We start from the raw sequence: 19,238 nt of genomic DNA, 5'->3' as shown, positions 1-19,238 counted from the left end.
CTACGTGGGTTTTAGTGGTGAATCAGTGTTACAGAAGATGATTATGTTTCCATGTTCACTACAGAGTCCAAATTGATCATATCTAATGATCATGAAAAGCATTTTTTCCTGAACTCTTCAGCTGTATTGATAGGACTCGAGGTTTAAAAGTTAAACACTTTAAATCAGTAGATTCTTTCACTGACTATCTGGGTCTTACAGGGTGAAACACAATATTGTTTTATCATCCAGCTTATTATTTTCTTTTTTATCCATATTGTAAAATGGAAAAAAATGTATTTACTATAACAACTTTCACAGTCAATACGTGCCCTGGAGGTAATCTGTGTTTACTAGCAAAACATCATGAAAATCAGTAATATTACTACTCTGAGGTATTAGATATAAAACATAAAATGACCAGAACAGAGTAAAATGGCTCTTTAATGTATTCCAATTTGGATTAACGAAGAAAAACACAGAAAAATCTAAGTCTGGTTGTTTTCCATGTTGATTTTTTAAAGCGTTTGGCTCCATTTGGCTTCCTTCAGTTTCATTTGGCAGTCAGCCACAATGTATAAAGCAGCTTTTTTCAACATCGCAGACTTAAATGTGATTATTCGCCATCTCTTTAAACTGAGCATCTCGCCCTGTGGGACTTTCAGCCCTGCATCTTTTGTGATTAGAGCAGATACTCGCAAGGCCTCCATCTGAACACTTCTGGAAATGAAAGTCAGCAATTTTTCCAAGTTAAATTACTGAACTTATTACCATATTCTCGGTCCTCCAGGTCCTCTGTGCCTTAAAAGCTTCAAGTGACGGCAGCTGATCTGAATCGACGTACCACCACCCCCCCCCTCCGAGCTGCAGCGTCTCCTGAAAACCACCGGAGGGGTGATGAGCCTGCAGCTGATCCTGCTTTTGGCCTTGACCTCCAGGGCTGCAGGCCTCAGCATCCCCCTGGAAGGTGAGAGCACAGTGATACAGAATAAAGCTCCAGTAGATATGAGGATTATAGCTGTGGTAGATATGAGGAAGGAGATTTACAAGGTCTAATTGAAATACAGGCAAAATGTACCAACTGTTAGGATCATTTTATTTAATAAAGGAAATAGAACAAAAGGGGACGGTGTTGTCTTTCAAGCCCAAAATTAACATCTTGGTGATAAGTGGGTGCTTTTTTTATCATTGTAGTGCCACAGCCTCCGACCATCATTTCCCACACATCCAGTCCTGTTATCGCCTTTCCTTATGACAGCAGTGTTTCTATCAGGTGTGAAGCCACAGGCAACCCACCACCAGAGTAAGTGAGCTCAGATCTTCTTCATGTACTGTTGTCCTGTTGTTTTGTCCAATAACTGAGTGCTTTTGACTATTCTAACAGATACAGATGGACAAAAGATGGACAAGACTTCACCCCTCCCCAACCCACGACTACCAAAACAGGCAGTTTTGTGGTTTACAATAAGCAGTTTGCCCAGTTCCAGGGTAAATACAGATGTTTTGCTTCCAACACGATGGGAACGGCTATGACAGAGGAGATTGAACTCATAGTTTCCAGTAAGTAACTTCTATATTCCTCCAAATATGTCAGATTTATTATTAAAAGTGCTTACTTAGAAGTCCAGTGTGTGAGATTTCATTGGTGTAAAGTCACAAATTAGCTAATGGATGGTGGTATCCATTGTTAAAGTGCATTAGTGTGGATCACAGTTAACCCAGTAACGCCTGAACCCTTAAATCATTGACAGAAAATTCCAGTTCTTTGAAACTGGAGCCTTTATTAGTCCTTCTGAACAACCAAAAATGTTTTGTTTTGGGTTTTTTTTCAAATATTAATTTCCATGTATGAGTTTCAGTTTGTATCATATTTGATACATCGGGTCTCAGTGCTCAAATATTACAAAACATCATATAACACAAACATGTCTAACATATTGGTAATTCCTTTTCAAAACTGTCAAAGTTCTGCCTCCTTCCTCATTAATGACAGTCTTGTAGTGTCACTGGAAAGGCCTCTGGTGAATGAATTCTTCCCCCTGGTGGATTATCTGTGTATTGCATGTATCTAATTGTATACATCAGGCTTTTCAAGAAAAAAATATCACACTGATGGCACCCCCCCATGCCCGAAAAAATTTGTGGGACAGGTGGGGTGGGGGGGGCGTATGTATGTGGAGGATGTGGTGGATTATATAGCTCTGCAGATGAGACTGTGAGGAAGTGAAAGTGAAACTATCCTCACTTTATCATTGACTACCTGCTGCCGACCGAAAAAAAAAATTAGCAAACGGTTGGGGGTTGGGGTGGCGGGATGATATCACCACCCCCCCACTCACAGACCTCAATCTGATATGTGCCAAGTGATTAGGGATGTAACGATACGAAAATTTCATATCACGGTTATTGTGACCAAAGTTATCACGGTTATCATTATTATCGCGGTATTGTTGAAATTGTGCTCAGAATGTTCAAAAAGTACTGATACACACACTGGAATAATTTAACCAAGTTGTATTTTGAAAAAACATACAAACAAACAAACAAACAAGCAAAAAAAAATAAATAAATAAATAAAATAATAGGCACAATGGACCTTCTGTTGCAGAAACATTCAAATATTAACCCTTAGTGATCTGAGCCTATTTTGGCCATTTTTCTGTACTTTTGATTTTGCCTTTATATACTATATAAACAAATGTTTACTATACCCATGTTTGGTATCTGTTTTTCAGCACAACTTCATCTATATCATCTGTCTATTATTTTTTTTTACTTTAACCTACTACATCAACATAAAAGGACAAAAAACACAAATATACACAAATATATAAAATCCAATTTGAAAAATGTATATAATTTATTGCATAAATAACACAAAGATGCTTAACGAACCTTTTCAAAGACTTTAAAAGTGAATATTGTTTCCAAATATTAGGTATATTAAATTAAAATTGAAATAAATTAAAACTATACTCAAATATTTGACATAAAAGCAGATCTTTACATAGGGTTTTTTCCCTAAAAGTGTGGTAATCAAACACGGTTATCATGATAATTAGGATTTAAATGGTAATACAGTCTACTCTCGTTAAACCGCCCGCCGTTATACCGCCATTTTCGCTCACCGCCAACCAAAACCATTGCACAAAAATCCCCAATGCATTATTCCATTAGCTACCGCCATTTCCGCCTATTGCCATCCGCCAGCCCAGTTCCATGCACAAACAACACTTATACCATTGATTTCCCGACCGTTATACCACCAGCGTGATTGCCATCGAGTACACATAAATTTTAACAATGCACTGAAACAAACGCGCCGGACGCTGATCGCGACAAGCTACGAGTAGGTCTACGGAACGGCCACCGTTCATTTATCGCAGAACACTCAGTAGGTCAGGATGTCGGGAAGAGGACGTGGGATTAAGCCAAAGCCTCAAGATGATGGGGTGTCATTTCCCGACACGGTATAATAATGCTTAAAATGTTTCCCCACTTTAAATGATCCCTTACAACATAACAGAATCAAGATTTATTTAGAAAAGCAATTAGAACGGGTTAACGGAGGCAGCATAGACATCATATAGTAAAGACATGCACATTTTGGACGCAACCCGTTGTAACGCCATTTTCGCTATACCGCCAATTTGGCCGTGAACGGAAGTTGGCGGTATAACGAGAGTAGACTGTACCAACTGTCTGCAATTTTACCGCGGTTTATCATTATACCAGTAATTGTTACATCCCTACGAGTGATTTATAATTTTGTGATGTACAACAGTAGTCACTAACGCACCCACACAACGATGTCACTCGTGCCTCCCCCATGTGCTCGCGCCCCCCTGGGAGAGTGCCCCCCCTCCCACTGAGAACCACTGCCTTAGAATGAACAAAATAAACTATGAATTTGTGATATATTGCAGGGTTTGCAAACGGTGAAGGGTCTTTGCTAGATGTCACTAAATATCACAGTCTGAACTTTTAATGGTGCATTTCATTCAATTTATTAGTGGCCTTAAATAAGAATCACTGTTTCCATAACAGTAGAATGAGTCATTCTGCATTAGGGGTGTGTATTGGCAAGAATATGGTGATACGATACAAATAACAATATTAGGACCACGATGCAATATATCGCGATATAGCACAATACTGTTAACAAGGCGATTTTTTTTGTTTGTTTTGTTTCTTCCTCTTCTAAGAGAATATTTCCTGGAAAAATTTAATTATACCAGAAATATGCAAAAATATTAAAACAATTTTTTTTAAAATTTGATCAGAACCGGATTTAAAACTATATCACAAAACTTTCCTTTGTAAAAACTAATTTTTTTTAAATAAATAATACATAAATAAATAAAATTATGTTTTCAGACATTACAGTTTAAGACCCTTCTCAAATGTTCATGTTCTATTAGTTGTGAAAAGAATGCATAGTTTACAGTCCCTGAATCATCCAACATCAGAACATTATTTTTGTGCAATCTCAACAAAGGAACTAACATCTTTCTCTCTCAGATAGTAAAAAAGGGCTTTTAGGATGATTGAAATAACCATCATTTAACAAAACAGTGTTGTCAGTTTAAAAATGTATACATACATAAAAATACCACATTTTTAGTATACAAACATCAAAGCAAAATACCTATGTGAATACAGAAATGAAAGAAACACAAAAAACAAAAAAATGAACCTCCACCATATCTCCATTAGAATAAATACCTAAAAATATCGATACAGTACTTTTTAATATCGATACAGTATTGTGAAATGAAATATCGTGATATATTGCGGAACCGATATTTTCTTACAGCCCTATTCTGCAGCGCCATGTTTCTGGAGCACTTTAGAACAAACTTAACCCTTTCATGCATGAATTATGAGAACCTTAATCATGATTTTTCCCCCGTTTTAAGTTCCTCTTTAGGCATGAACAAAAAAAAAAAAAAAAAAAAACAATGCGATTGACAGCTTTTTATGAACCTATTTTTCATGGAGTTGCAAAAATGTCCACTCAAATGGATATGATGCGTTTAATTTTTGAAGCCAAGAAACGTGTATTTACTGGTATACTGTGAAAACTATGAAATAAAAACACTTTCAATGCTGCTAATCTGATGTTTTCTCATATTTAAACATACTCTAATACTAGTTATTACTCACTTCATGGGGATAATATGCAAAAATACCCATGTTGTTAAAGAAAAAATGATAATTACAGTCTAAATAACAATTGATTTACACTCAAACGTGTTACTGCAGATCAGGTTTATCAAGAACAGCAAAGTTACATGATGCATAAGTGTCCACTGTGTTGGCTGATATGGAACTAAAACAGCAAAACCCATGAATATACAGGAGAAGAGCAGTAGAATAACAGTCCACTGCAGTGACCACTATGCATGAAAGGGTTAATAACAGAATTATTACTTATTCCATTATTGCCCGCTGAATAGTTAAGCATCTGACTGTCAATATGTAGCTTTATAATCAATAATAATAATAAGTTACTGTCATAAAGATGAAGATAAAGAAGTTAGATGCTTGTTTTTTGCTTTTTTTGTTTAGGTGTCCCAAAGTTTCCAAAGGAGGCCATTACTTCCATCGTTGTTAATGAAGGTGATCCAATCATCCTGAAGTGTAATCCTCCTGAAGGTTTACCTCCACGTCAGATCCACTGGATGTCTGTTGGTAAGATGAGGAGTAGTTCTGTTTTTAACACTCATTTATCTCTGCTAGGTGGTTATTTGGCTGGTATGTCCCACTCTAAATTAACTTAGAATTGATATTTTCATAATGATTATATATCAGATTAATTTAGTGATAAAGCTACAGAGCAATGTCATCTCAGCTCTACAGTTTCCCTAACAGCTTTCAGCTCATTGTTGGGCTGTCAGACCTGCAAGTTTATTATTCTGATTTTCTGTCATAGATCATGTTTTTTTCTGTAGAAGGCAGCTGTTTCCTGATCAGTGTTCCACACATTACCGGCTCAGCTACAAAACAGCAGAAGGACAGAATTGTCTAGGAGCTGGTGAACACTTTACACCAGTATTAACAGGAAATAGTAAGACTAAAAATAATGTTAGAAAGAAAGGTTTGTCCAGCGCTTGGAAGTAAATGAATGTAAATGTTGCTTCAGTAAAAGGTCAGTGATTGTTGAAGAGTCATATGAACAAGAAGATCATGTGTAAAATGTCACTGTGATCATATCATGTTTGTCATCCCATGATACACAACCAAAGGACTAAATGACAAAATACTCACCTACAAACACCATTATATGAAAAAGACATGTCAACAGTCCTTTCAAATTCTAAAACTAGTCTAGTGTCTGCATCCACCGCTGACCATAAATAAAATTAGCAGTTTCAGTCTCTGTAAATACCTGCGCAGTAATTTTAGACCACTATTCTGAAGATGAAAATATGCCAAAATTTACAAGAATCACCTAAACAGCATGTTTATATTGTATGTTCATATTTCTGGTTAGAAGGAAAAACATGATGAAAAATTTGAATATCCATCTTACACAGGGGAAAAGAATGAAATGTGAAATATACATGTTTTTTCCCTTTAACTATATTTTGGGTTGCTTTGTATATTTTTTACTATTTCTGTCAATGCTCCCCTGTTTGAGTATGTTTTTGTTTTTTGTTTTTTTTATTTTCTTTACGGGGTGGGGAAGCAAAATTTACAATATTTTGAGGCAGGGATTGAAAGACAGTGTATGACCAATTAGTTTATTGAAAGTCAAGAGAATTTATTTGCCACAAGAAAATTGACATAATAGAAAATGTTTTTATTCTATGTGTCCTCCTTCTTTCTCAATAACTGCCTTCACACGCTTCCTGAAACTTGCGCAAGTGTTCCTCAAATATTGGGGTGACAACTTCTCCCATTCTTCTTTAATAGTATCTTCCAGACTTTCTCGTAATAGTTTTGCTCATAGTCATTCTCTTCTTTCCATTATAAACAGTCTTTATGGACACTCCAACTATTTTTGAAATCTCCTTTGGTGTGACGAGTGCATTCAGCAAATCACACACTCTTTGATGTTTGCTTTCCTGATTACTCATATGGGCAAAAGTTTGTGAAAAGGTATGGATAATAGTGTTAGGTATGATTATGACATCAATATATGTTTGGTTTCAAAACAATTGACGTAGTGCCTGCTGAGAAAAAACAACTAAATGTTCATTGTAAATTTTGCTTCCCCACCCTGTACATGCATAGAAGTCATGTATATGATGTAAAATGCCACGATAATGCTGACTGAAAAAAAAAAAAAAAGATAATTACAAAAAACAGAAAAGCTTGAATATTATCAGGTTTTTGTGGCACAAAAAATAATGGCACCAAAAAAATTGCAAGAATTTAGATTTTGCACTGTTGGATTTTAAGAAGGTTCTTAAGTAGAGTTTCCAAATGCAAAAAGAAGAAATGGGAGTGAGACAAAAAAAAAGAGTTAGCAATCAGTTGAAAACAGTTAAATGAGTGATATTTTGCTTTTTTAAATGGAATAATGCATTTTCAAACATTTCCCTGTGGTCTACATAAACTGTAAATGCTCTGCTTGGGTCTGAATTGTTCATTAATTCAACTCCACAGGTCCATCTTTAACACTATTTCTGAGTAATGACACAAGAAAGGTTGTTTTGAGCGCTGGCCCTTTAAATGCAAATGAGCCACTTCACGCCCCACCTGTTCAAGGTTGTTGATCATGCTTCTCTGTCCCGTTCAGCCACTTTGTGCAAAAATGTGGCTTCAATGTCATTTTTCTGTCAGGTATTCACACTGTCATGGCCTCCTGATGGCAAACACTGTGTCCATCCTCAGCAACGATGGCGCATTCGAGAGAGGCCTTGCTTACACAGCTCAACAATCCAACCATGTTCAAAGAGAGAAAGCTTTTTTTGCAGAAGGAGGTCATAACAGTGTGAATACCTGGCAGAAAATGACATTGAATCCACAATTTTGCACAGACTTTGGCTTTTAAAAGCTGTGGTCTTAAACTTTTGATCAGCTGATGAACAGCCTTTTTTTATTTAAATGTTATTTTCAATAAATTGCTTACTCAATTTTTTTTTTTTTTTTATTTCACTCCCATTTCTTCTGTTTGCATTTTGAAACTCTACTTAGAACCTTCTTAAGATCCAAACAGGGCAAATGTAAGTTCTTGCAATTTTGCAACTGGTCTTAAAATTTTGATCTGGAATGTATTGCAGCATCAAACTTTTAAAATAAAAAATAAACTGAATAAAAGTAGACTGCATTCACATGGTCACACAAGTCTCAAACATTGAAATTAGAGTATTCTCATCTCTGCATGTAAATGGGAATATCAGTAGAATGTTCATTTTCATTAGCCGTATAAACTGCACAGTAGGAAAAGTGTCTTTTTTGGAATAATGGCAAAATTCTGACTATTATGTGAGTGTGAAAGTATAATCCTCAAAGACCTAAACAGCTGCTGTAAAAGTCAGTTTTTCTTCTGTGTTATCTGTGTTATCATACATCAGTCTTTGAATTCACTCTGAACATTTACATAATCAGTAAATTAAATATACAGTCATGGAAAAAATTATTTGACCACATTTGTTTTCTTCAATTTCTTGTTCATTTTAACCCTTTCATGGATAGTGGTCACTACAGTGGACAGTTATTCTACAGCTGTTCCCTTGTATATTCATGGGTTTTGTTGTTTTATTTGCATATCAGACAACTTTGCTGTTCTTGATAAACCTGATCTGCAGTAACATGTTTGAGAGTAAATCAATTGCTAGTTGTTATTAGACTGCAATTAACAGTTTTCTGGAACAAAAAGGTTTTTTTTCACATTATCTCCATGAATTGAGTAAAAACTAGTATTAAAGTATGCTAAAATGTGAGAAAACATCAGATTAGCTGCATTAAAATAATATTTCATCGTTTTCACACAGTATATCACTTTCTGATATTGCATTTTAAATACACGTTTCTTTTCTTCAAAAAGTAAACACATGGTGTCCAACTGAGTGGACATTTTTGTAACTCCATAAAAAACAGGTTGCTAAAAAATTTCCATCACAGTTTTTTTTCATGCCCAAAGACGAATAAAAACACTTAGGAAAAAAATCTTGATTAAGGTTCTCATAATTCATGCATGAAAGGGTTAATGCCTGGTACAACTAAAGGTACATTTGTTTGGACAAATATAATGAGAACAACAAAAATAGCTCATAAGAGTTTAATTTCAGAGCTGATATCTATCCATTTTCCATAGTTTTCTTGATAATAACCAAACTCCCTTCAGTTCTTACATCAATATCTATGGTATTGTACTGACAAAAACAGTGCTTTTAGGCATTCCATGTTTTCTTTTCTGTCTGTTTTAGTCACATGATACACACAGGAGTTAGTACTTGATTGCATAATCATTGTTTTTGATGGCTTTTGATGGTCTAATATTTTTTTTTTTCGCAACTGTAGGAAAATACTTGAAAAATACAAAGGATAATATTAATACCAATAATATACCATATTAGAATAAACTCATTCGAGAGTATTTACATTTTGGTTATATACTGTAAATACTGTCGAATGACTTTATTCCAATTTGGTAGTTTGGTATAGGCCTGTTTTTTTGTTCGTTGTTCTGGCTTGAAGTCTAAGGACAGGAGTGAGTATTTAAAATGTTATTATGTTAAGTTATTTGATGATGAGAATGGGGGTGGGATTAAATAAGTTTTTTTTCTTCCCGCTCCTTTTCGAGTGTAAATGAATGATTCTGGAATTTTGAATTTGCATGTATTCTGTAAATGCTTGAAATAAACAAAAAAATAAATAAATAAATATCACAGCAAATAGTGATAAATCACTTAGGAAAGGTCAAAAAAGTAGAAAGGAATCCATTTGGAGGTCACCACAGAAAATAGTTTTAGGTCTCTAAAGGTTAAGAAAGACACTTAAAAGAAGCCTTAAAGTCAGGTCTTCTTGTTCACGTGAATAACTCAGAATGTGATTTACACCGTTAAAGGTCTTGTCACCTCTGTCGGGAGTAATTTGTCAACGCGGGCTGAGCTTCTCCTCCAGGTCCAACAAACCTGACTGACGACAAAAAAAGAAAAACATAGGTGCTCCAGAGGACAAGCAGGCCTTAAGGCTGGACCGATAGCACTTCATAACAGCATAAATCACAACTGAAGAGTTAAGAGATTGTCACGAATACATCCAGTTACTAAAGGCCGTGTATAAATGATGATATTAATACTATGACCACAGAGTGACACAGAGCTTCATTGACCCGTTCCTTAGATAATGGCACCATGGTCTCAACTGAATATACCATTATGGTGCTTGGTTTTATACAAGGAAAGTCTTCAGGGCATTTCCATTAACGTCACACATACATGACGCCACACCATTTATAATCATGTGACCTAGCTCCTTCTGGTGCACCTTATGGCTGTAATTGCCATATTTCTTTGTATTAGTTGCACTTCTTGTCAGTGACTCATTAAAAGTGATTTTTTTTTTTTTTTTTTCCAGATCTCCAACATATTGAACAGGATGAGCGAGTTACCATGGGAATCGACGGCAATCTGTACTTCGCTAACGCCTTACAGAACGACAGTCGCCAGGACTACTGTTGTGTTGCCGCCTTTGCCAGAATTCGCACCATCGCCCAGAAAACCCCCATGATTGTCGAAGTCAAGAGAAGTAGTATGTACTGAGCGTGTCAAGTCAAGAGCAGTAGCATGTTTGACACCTGTGTCTTATACAGTGGGTTTTAGATGAAATTTTCACAACTTCTAGCCTGTATCCACTGGACCATCCTATCCAGCAGTAGGTTTACAGTGACACATCCTGTTTCATCTACTGCTAATTTTCAAGCGCGTATACTCAGAATATCACACATGGGCCCAATCCCAATCCACCCCATGGCCCTCCCCCTTACCCCTACCCAAGGGCACCGCTACCAACTGTGGGCCCCATGAAAGGTAACCATTGCACTGTAAGATCGAATAAGTTGAGTTTACTTAAAAAATTTGAGTAAACCGGTTGCCCTAAAAAATTTAAGAAATGAGTACAGTGATCCCTTATTTTTCGTGGTTAATGGGGACCGGCGCCCCCCCGCGAAAATCGAAAATCCGCGAACTGGAGCCGGAGCCCCCGAGCCTATCCTAGACCTAGGTACATGTATGTATATATCTATAAATAGTATATAAGTACTTCAAATGTAATAATTATGAAATAAATGAGATATACATAAAAGAAAATAATGATTAGTACATGTATACATGCATATATATATATAGATCGGATACATGTACATGTACGTACTATAACACATCTGAAAGAAAAGAATGTAGAAAGTAAACAAAACACACAGACACACGTGCATACGTACTAACAGCTGATACGTACTCTCTCCTCTCTTTATTCGTGACGCTTATCCATCGTATACGTACACACGAACACACGCACATCTACGCCCAGCTCTCTTTTCCTCTCATACGCACAAGAAACGAATCAGTTCTCTCTCTCTCTCTCTCTCTCTCTCTCTCTCTCTCTCTGGTCTCGAGCATCAACACACACAAACACACGTACATGCATGAACTGACATTTCTACATTCTCTCTCTCTCTCTCTCTCTCTGTCTCTGTCTCTCTCTCTCTGGCAGCTACGGCCTCTCGTCTGCTGTGGGGTGGATTTTCATGGAATTTCCGCGATTTTTTCTTGATTTTTTATTTTTTGATGAATATTTCTGAAAAATCCGTGAATAACTAAAACCGCGGAATTTAAAGCGCAAATTGGCAAGGGATCACTGTAATGAAAACTTGAGTGTATTAAACTTAAATGCTTGATTTGAATGGAATTGCAATTTTTTTTTTTTTTTGATTAGATTTATATAGTGCTTTTCTATGAACACATACTCAAAGAGCATACAGTGGATTCATTATTCATTCACTCACACATTCTCCCTCTGGTGGTGGTAAACTACTTCTGTAGCCACAGCTTCCCTGGGGCAGACTGACAGAAGCGTGGCTGTCAGTTCACGCCCACGGCCCCTCCCACCACCACTGAACATTCAACATTCATACACATTCATACACCAGTGTGAGTAGCAGCACTGGAGGCGAGGAGGGTGAAGGGTCTTATCCAAGGACACAACAGCACACGACTAGGACAGAGCGGGATTCAAACCACCAACCCTTCGGTTATTGGATAACCCACTCTACCATCTGAGCCATGGCTGATTTGAATGAAATTGCTATTTTAAGTACAACACACTAAATGCCAAATTAATTTAAGTTAAAATTTATTACAACATCAATTGCTTTGTATAATCATTAGACTTAATACAGTCTACTCTCGTTATACCGCCAACTTCCGTTCACGGCCAAATTGGCGGTATAGCGAAAATGGCGTTACAACGGGTTGCGTCCATAACGTGCATGTCTTTACTATATGATGTCTATGCTGCCTCCGTTAACCCGTTCTAATTGCGTTTCTAAATAAATCTTGATTCTGTTATGTTGTAAGGGATCATTTAAAGTGGGGAAACATTTGAAGCATTATTATACCGTGTCGGGAAATGACACCCCATCATCTTGAGGCTTTGGCTTAATCCCACGTCCTCTTCCCGACATCCTGACCTACTGAGTGTTCTGCGATAAATGAACGGTGGCCGTTCCGTAGACCTACTCGTAGCTTGTCGCGATCAGCGTCTGGCGCGTTTGTTTCAGTGCATTGTTAAAATTCATGTGTACTCGATGGCAATCACGCTGGCGGTATAACGGTCGGGAAATCAATGGTATAAGTGTTGTTTGTGCATGGAACTGGGCTGGCGGATGGCGATAGGCGGAAATGGCGGTAGCTAATGGAATAATGCATTGGGGATTTTTGTGCACTGGTTTTGGTCAGCGGTGAGTGAAAATGGCGGTATAACGGCGGGCGGTTTAATGAGAGTAGACTGTATCATCAGTTCATTGTACTCAATTCCAACTTCATTTAAATTAAAATCTTTAGCAATATTAACTGCTTAATGAAATTATTCAACTTAGTGTAATGTACTTGTGGACAGAAGATTGGTAGGATGGTAACTCAGTACATTTTGACACAACAAGAAATGCTTTTAATATGGCAAGGCATAAAAGTTTACTTAAAATGAGAACGTTCAAGGCTGAACAGGAAACCCATTGTTCTTCCTATGTCTCTGACTCATGGTGAAGCGCTACAAAAAATACAAAAACAAACACAAAAAGGCCAATAAACACTGCCATACACACATTAAGTCCAAATGAACACTAACACCACAACCCCGCTGAACCCCTGCACATACAAAGAACACATTTTCAGCAACATGCCCAATACCCACAATGCAATGCGGAGATAAAAAGGTGTGGTCATGACTAAAACTGAGTGATTTAAATCCATTCCACTTAAACTTTTTCACACTTTCGACTATGTCTACAAATTAGAAGAATATACTTAACATTTTATAGTAATGTAATAAAACTTAAATCATTTAAGTGCATTGTAATTAAAGCATTTTAGTAAATACAAAGTCTGGGCTTACAGTGCGTGGACCCTTTCATAAAATTTATATCTTGGTGATCTGTCGGAGCTGGTGGGGGTATTTGGGGGTGCGGTCCATACATGACATCACTTATGCTAGCCTGAAAACGACAATGGAACTTTACATCCTTAACGTCCGACACCTGACTTCTATGCCTCTCTTAAATAGCGGATCTTACACGAAATTTTCACATCTTCTAGCCTGTATCCACTGGACCCCCTCCACTGCTCTATGGCCCATGAATTTGTCGTGTTTATTCCCTCCTTATCGGCTCCCCGGCCCCTACTCTTCCATTTCGCACATTCATGTGAAGATGTAGGGGTGTCCCGATTCTCGATGAGTTTGAGGGGGTAGTGCTAAGTGCAAAGGGCCAAGGGGAAGGGGTAAAGGGTGAATTGGGATTGGGCTTTTAACTCTGGTAAAAATGTAAAAACAACACATTTGGGCGGGTGTATCTAAAATATTATGGTGCTGCATTCAGAGGAATCGTCTTGTCTTATCTTGTTTGTCATGGTTGAACTCCATGAACACCGGTGCCAGCATTAGTCTTACACTAATGTTTTCTTGAGAGAGAAACCTGCCAATGAATCTCCAGACGGCGTCGATGCCAGTCAGTGATATTCACACATCATAGTCACTTTACAGCAGAATGAACAGCGACAAACAAACAACAGACTGTGGAGATATCGCTCTGCAGCTCCACTCAACTTTGCATGTATTTTATAGATTCATTGATGAATATGTTGCCTGTAAATGAGGAGTGCTAATTGTGTTCAATGCAGTTGCTGAGCCCCCAATGAGGATACCCAGCCTCCTGCTGCCCTCTGGTGTTCAGACAGAGGTAGTGCTGTTGAAGGGAAAGGAGCTGCAGCTTGAGTGTCTACCTGCAGGACTGTATGTGAATTCTGTATCAAGACCTCAGATACTATAAACACGTGTTATCGCATTTATCTGTAGTTCCAGCTCTTAACATGTCCACTGTTTTCCATTTCAGTCCCACACCACAGATCGAATGGATGAAAATGGGAGGCAGTCTGGCCGAACGAGCACAATTTGACAAATTTGGGAAAATGTTGATCATATCTAATATAGAAGAGAGTGATGAGGGGAAATACATGTGCAAAGCCAAAAACCCTGCAGGAGAAGCAGCCCACTACTTTGATGTGATAGTGGAAGGTAGGTCAGCTTCCAGCCAATTTACATGCACCATATCTGAGGATGCATTTGAGTGTTTCCTTCAAAGAGAGGGCTGTTGACTCAGAGATGACAGTTGTTTTGAGTCAGGCTCCTCTTAATATCTCCCAGAGCCGCCAAAGTGGCTGACGGAGCCTCCTCGGAGCCAGCTGACTGTGATTGGGACTGAAGTTCACATCAAGTGCTCGGTCAGTGGAAAACCACCGCCAGTCATAACGTGGAGGAAGAATGGGGAAATTTTCAGAGGTGAGTGAGAGTAATTCTCACTGTGGTTTTACACATCCTTTACCACTGGGTAGCAGGACAGAGCTGTGAGTGACGACACACTCTCCAGTTGGAAACAGGTGTGACTATTTGGCAAAGAGTGATCAATAACGCTATGTTCTTTTATTATTACATTAGAATTGAACCCATAAGGACCCAGTGTAACTTTTGTAGCAGTTCCAAAATATTTGTTTCTCTATATTTAACCCTTTCATGCATAGTGGTCACTACAGTGGACAGCTATTCAAAGGTGTTCTCTTATGGATTTTGTTGTTTTAGTTCCATATCAGCCAACACATTGAATACTTAGGCATCATCCCATACACTGAAATTCATACCATTACTGTAAATTTGCTATTCTAGGTACACCTGATCTGATGTTACATGTTTGAGTGTAAAAAATTGCATGCAGGTACGTTAAAATGTGAGAAAACATCAGATTAGCAGCATTAAACATGTTTTTATTTCCTAGTTTTGACACAGTATATCAGTAAATACATGTTTCTTTGCTTCTGAAATTAAACGCATGGTGTCCAGCTGAGTGGACATTTTTGTAACTCCATGAAAATTAGGTTCATAAGAATTTTTAATTTTTTTTCATGCCGAAAGAGGAATAGAAACACTCAGGAAAAAACACCTCTTGATTAAGGTTCTCATAATTCATGCATGAAAGGGTTATCTTTTCTTAAGTGATTTATCATCATTTATTTATAATATTACCCTGTGTTTTGCATTTTTTCAATGAAAATCATGTATTTTCCTGTATTTAATTCACTGGTCATGTAGATGTTTATAGAAGTTCACATTAACATTTGATGATTATTATATGAAAAACACAGAAAACTGCTGAAAAAGTGACTTTTTCAGTCCAATCTATCATTAACTGAACATAAACCAAGTGTGTCCATCCACTGTCATTGATCTAACTCCATGGGTTTTACTGGTGAATCAATGTTGTAGAAGATGACAGTGTTTCCACGGTAACTACAGAGCCTCTGAACATCCAAATGGGTCATATCTGATGACCATGAAAAGATGAATAACTGTATTTTCCTTATGAATCATGTTTCATGTCTTGTTTCTGTCACCTACCTAGAGACTGCAGACGAAAAGTAGTTATTTTTACTAATTCTGGCATATTTACATAGGTGTATTTTTTTGTTTTTTTTTAATGTTTTTCAATGTTCATGAATGTGCATGGTCCCTATTAAATAAACCAATAAAATAAAAAATAAAAATGAATAACTGTAACTGTATTTTACACCAGTTATTGACATGTATTGATAGGATTAGTGGATCAACAGTTTAGATTAATAGATGCTTTAATCAACAGTGGATGTTTGGGTCTTTATGGGTTAAAGCTCAGATTACCCATAATGTTTATTTCATTTTTATTACTGTTCAGAAAACAGCATTATTATACTATATATTTCAGTGGCTGTGTTTGAGGGTGGATATGATATTGTCACAATTCATGTTTGAAAGGTTTTAGTGCAGCAGAGTTTGGCGTCTAGGCTCTGAGCTCATCAGTCTTTGCAGATACAGTATATTTACGTATAAATATTGTGGAGCGATGAATAAATATCTTCCCCCTGCTGCCTATGAGTAGATGCCTGGATGGTGGAAGGGCTGAACTTGCTTTTTTAAAGATTAAAGTGCAGCTGTAAACTAGATTTTCTATACTTGCATGAAAAAGTAGTTAGTTTTTTTGTCACTTCAAGGCAGAAATTCGACAATGTCCTCCGGATAACTGGCTCAATGATTAAAGTAAGGATTCATAATCGTCATTTGCATGGCCTGGAGTATCCCACTTTGAAGTATCGCATTGTTGTGTTTGCACAAGTAAACATCATTTCCTGATTTCAAAAACCTGAATAAGCCTTAGTGTGAGAAACTCAGAGTGTAACCAGAGTACTTTCACCTGCAGGGCTCTCCTGTAGTTTTCAGGAGATGTTGGGCTTCTAGCGTTTTCCCTCCAGTTTTGGAGAACTACAGTACATAGTTCTGAAGTCAGGAGGTCCTGCAAGAATATGGTACAATTTTCAATTAACCCATAAAGACCCAGTGGTACTTCTGTGGCAGGTCACAAATGAATTTTTCCTTCTTAAGTGATTTATCACCATTTATTGTAATATTATCCTCTGTATTTTGCATTTTTTCAATGAAAATCAGGTATTTTTCCATATGTAATTCACTGATTATGTAGATGTTCATAAAAGCTCAGATTAAAGTTGATTGTCACAATATCAGAATCAGAGAAATATGTAGAAAACATGACTTCTTCAACAAAAATATCATTAACTGAACATAAACCAAGTGTCTCCATCCAATGTCACTGATCCAACTCCGTGGGTTTTACTGGTGAATCAATGTTGTAGAGCACAGGTGTCAAACATGCGGCCCGGGGGCCAAATCCGGCTCACTAAAGGGTCTATTCCGGCCCCTGTGATGAATTTGTGGAATGCAAAAATTACACTAATAGCAACAGTTATTTTATTTCAGGTTCCACATACAGACCTATTCAATCTGAAGTGGATCATAATAACCTATAAATACCCACAACTCCAATTTTTTCTCTTTGTAAATGTTTTCATGTATTTACACTAAAGCAAAGTATAATTTTGCAAAAAACAATCTGAATATCCTGAACAAATATGTACAACCTGAAATGCTAAAGAAAAGTAAGCGCAATTTTGATGATATTCCACCTGTTATTAAATGTTTTGTGTGTTTGTAGATCCACTGTGATCTGTAAGTTATAATGTACATGTGTAAATGATGAACTAAAGCATAATAGTGTTAAAATTACACATTTTTTTTTTCAGTTTGTTCATGTTATTCACATTGTTTGAAAGGACAGTTTGTAGATGTAAATATTTTAATGATGTAATTTTACTTTTTTCACTCTAAAACATAGAGAAAAGTTTGGAGTTGACATTACTTATATATTTTTATGTTATTATTTTACTGGTTCGGCCCGTTTCAGATCAAATTTAGTTGAATGTGGCCCCTGAACTAAAATGAGTTTGACACCCCTGTTGTAGAGGATGACACTGTTTCCACGGTAACTACGGATGACCATGAAAAGACGACAAAGTGTGTTTTACAGAAATTATTTGCATGTACTGATAGGATTAGTAGTTAGATAAGTATTAAACAGTTTAGAGCAGTAGATGGTATTAGTCGCTGTTGGTTGTTCGGGTGTTTATGGGTTAAAAATATGTGATTTAGCACAATTTTGGAAGATTTCTGTTACTGTACACTGCATGTGTGCAAACATTTGGAGGAGCATCCAGAGAGCTCTCCATATTGGTTTTATATTCATCTGATGCAGACTGGTTCCAAATCTGTGAGTGACATGAACATGAGAATAAATTAAGTATCAGAGTCCATTAGCATTAGCTCAGAAATGTCCCATAATGTTTCAGACACTGTCTCATGTGGTGGGTTGTGACAGTTTCCTGCTGTAGAACCAACACTAATTACCATCGTGTTTGGGTTGAAGCCCCTTGGTACCTGGTGTCCATGTCAGAAAGATCTGGATGAAACTCATCACTTAAACTAAACAGACTTTGTGGGAAAAATCAAGGTGTGAAAGGAGGAAATTAATTTTGAGTGACATCCGACAACAGATCTGTTCATTTGCTTTCATCATGTCCTCGACGAGTTGATCATAATTTGAGGCTCTATGGTTGAACAGAACATTCTGCACCACTTACACAAATGAATCCCAAGCTGTTAATTCTAGAGCTAAGCTTTGAGGGGAATGCAGGATCAGGAATGACTTCTGCAATCTGGGCCCGATGAAAATTACAGCTTTCAACTTTGTATCATATTGAAATGCACTAAATGTTTCTTTTCAAGTATATCATTTCAGATGTGTAATTTTGATCACTTGGAATTTACAGAATTTAAATGTTTGCATGATCTGACTACATTGTGACTTGTAAATAAGGCTAAAGATTTGGAATTAGCGTACCTGATTTAGATGATATCGGATATTTTTTCCTGGTAGCACAATCCTAGCTGGCATATACAGGTCAGGAAAATGAATAAATGTAGTTTCTGGACCATACAGGGTAAATAATTTCCCCATTAAAAAAATAAACTTCAGAATATCAATCTGTTTATTCTTATTTATTCTTTATTGAGGATCCCCATTAGCCGACGCACAAATGCCAGGCTAGCATTCCTGGGGTCATCTAAAAATAAAAAGGTTCAGGATGCAAAATCAC

The 19,238-nt window shown here is 37.0% G+C and overlaps 1 protein-coding gene across 2 annotated transcripts in view; it reads left to right on the top strand.

Moving 5' to 3' along the window:
* The window catches only part of LOC115422881 (neural cell adhesion molecule L1-like protein), a 142,165-nt gene that overhangs the window by 6,359 nt on the left and 116,568 nt on the right, over nt 1-19,238 (top strand). For both annotated transcript variants that reach the window (XM_030139492.1, XM_030139493.1), the window contains exons 2-9: nt 770-946; nt 1,174-1,282; nt 1,364-1,539; nt 5,551-5,673; nt 10,513-10,686; nt 14,328-14,439; nt 14,540-14,721; nt 14,851-14,985. In XM_030139492.1, coding sequence (XP_029995352.1) covers nt 877-946; nt 1,174-1,282; nt 1,364-1,539; nt 5,551-5,673; nt 10,513-10,686; nt 14,328-14,439; nt 14,540-14,721; nt 14,851-14,985 — 1,081 coding nt within the window. In that variant the 5' untranslated portion in view covers nt 770-876. The remainder of the gene's footprint in view (nt 1-769; nt 947-1,173; nt 1,283-1,363; nt 1,540-5,550; nt 5,674-10,512; nt 10,687-14,327; nt 14,440-14,539; nt 14,722-14,850; nt 14,986-19,238) is intronic.

Source organism: Sphaeramia orbicularis, chromosome 7 (genome assembly GCF_902148855.1).
Source record: "Sphaeramia orbicularis chromosome 7, fSphaOr1.1, whole genome shotgun sequence".
Lineage (NCBI taxonomy): Eukaryota > Metazoa > Chordata > Actinopteri > Kurtiformes > Apogonidae > Sphaeramia > Sphaeramia orbicularis.
Note: the sequence above shows the minus strand (reverse complement) of the source record. Positions and strands in the feature narration are given on the sequence as shown.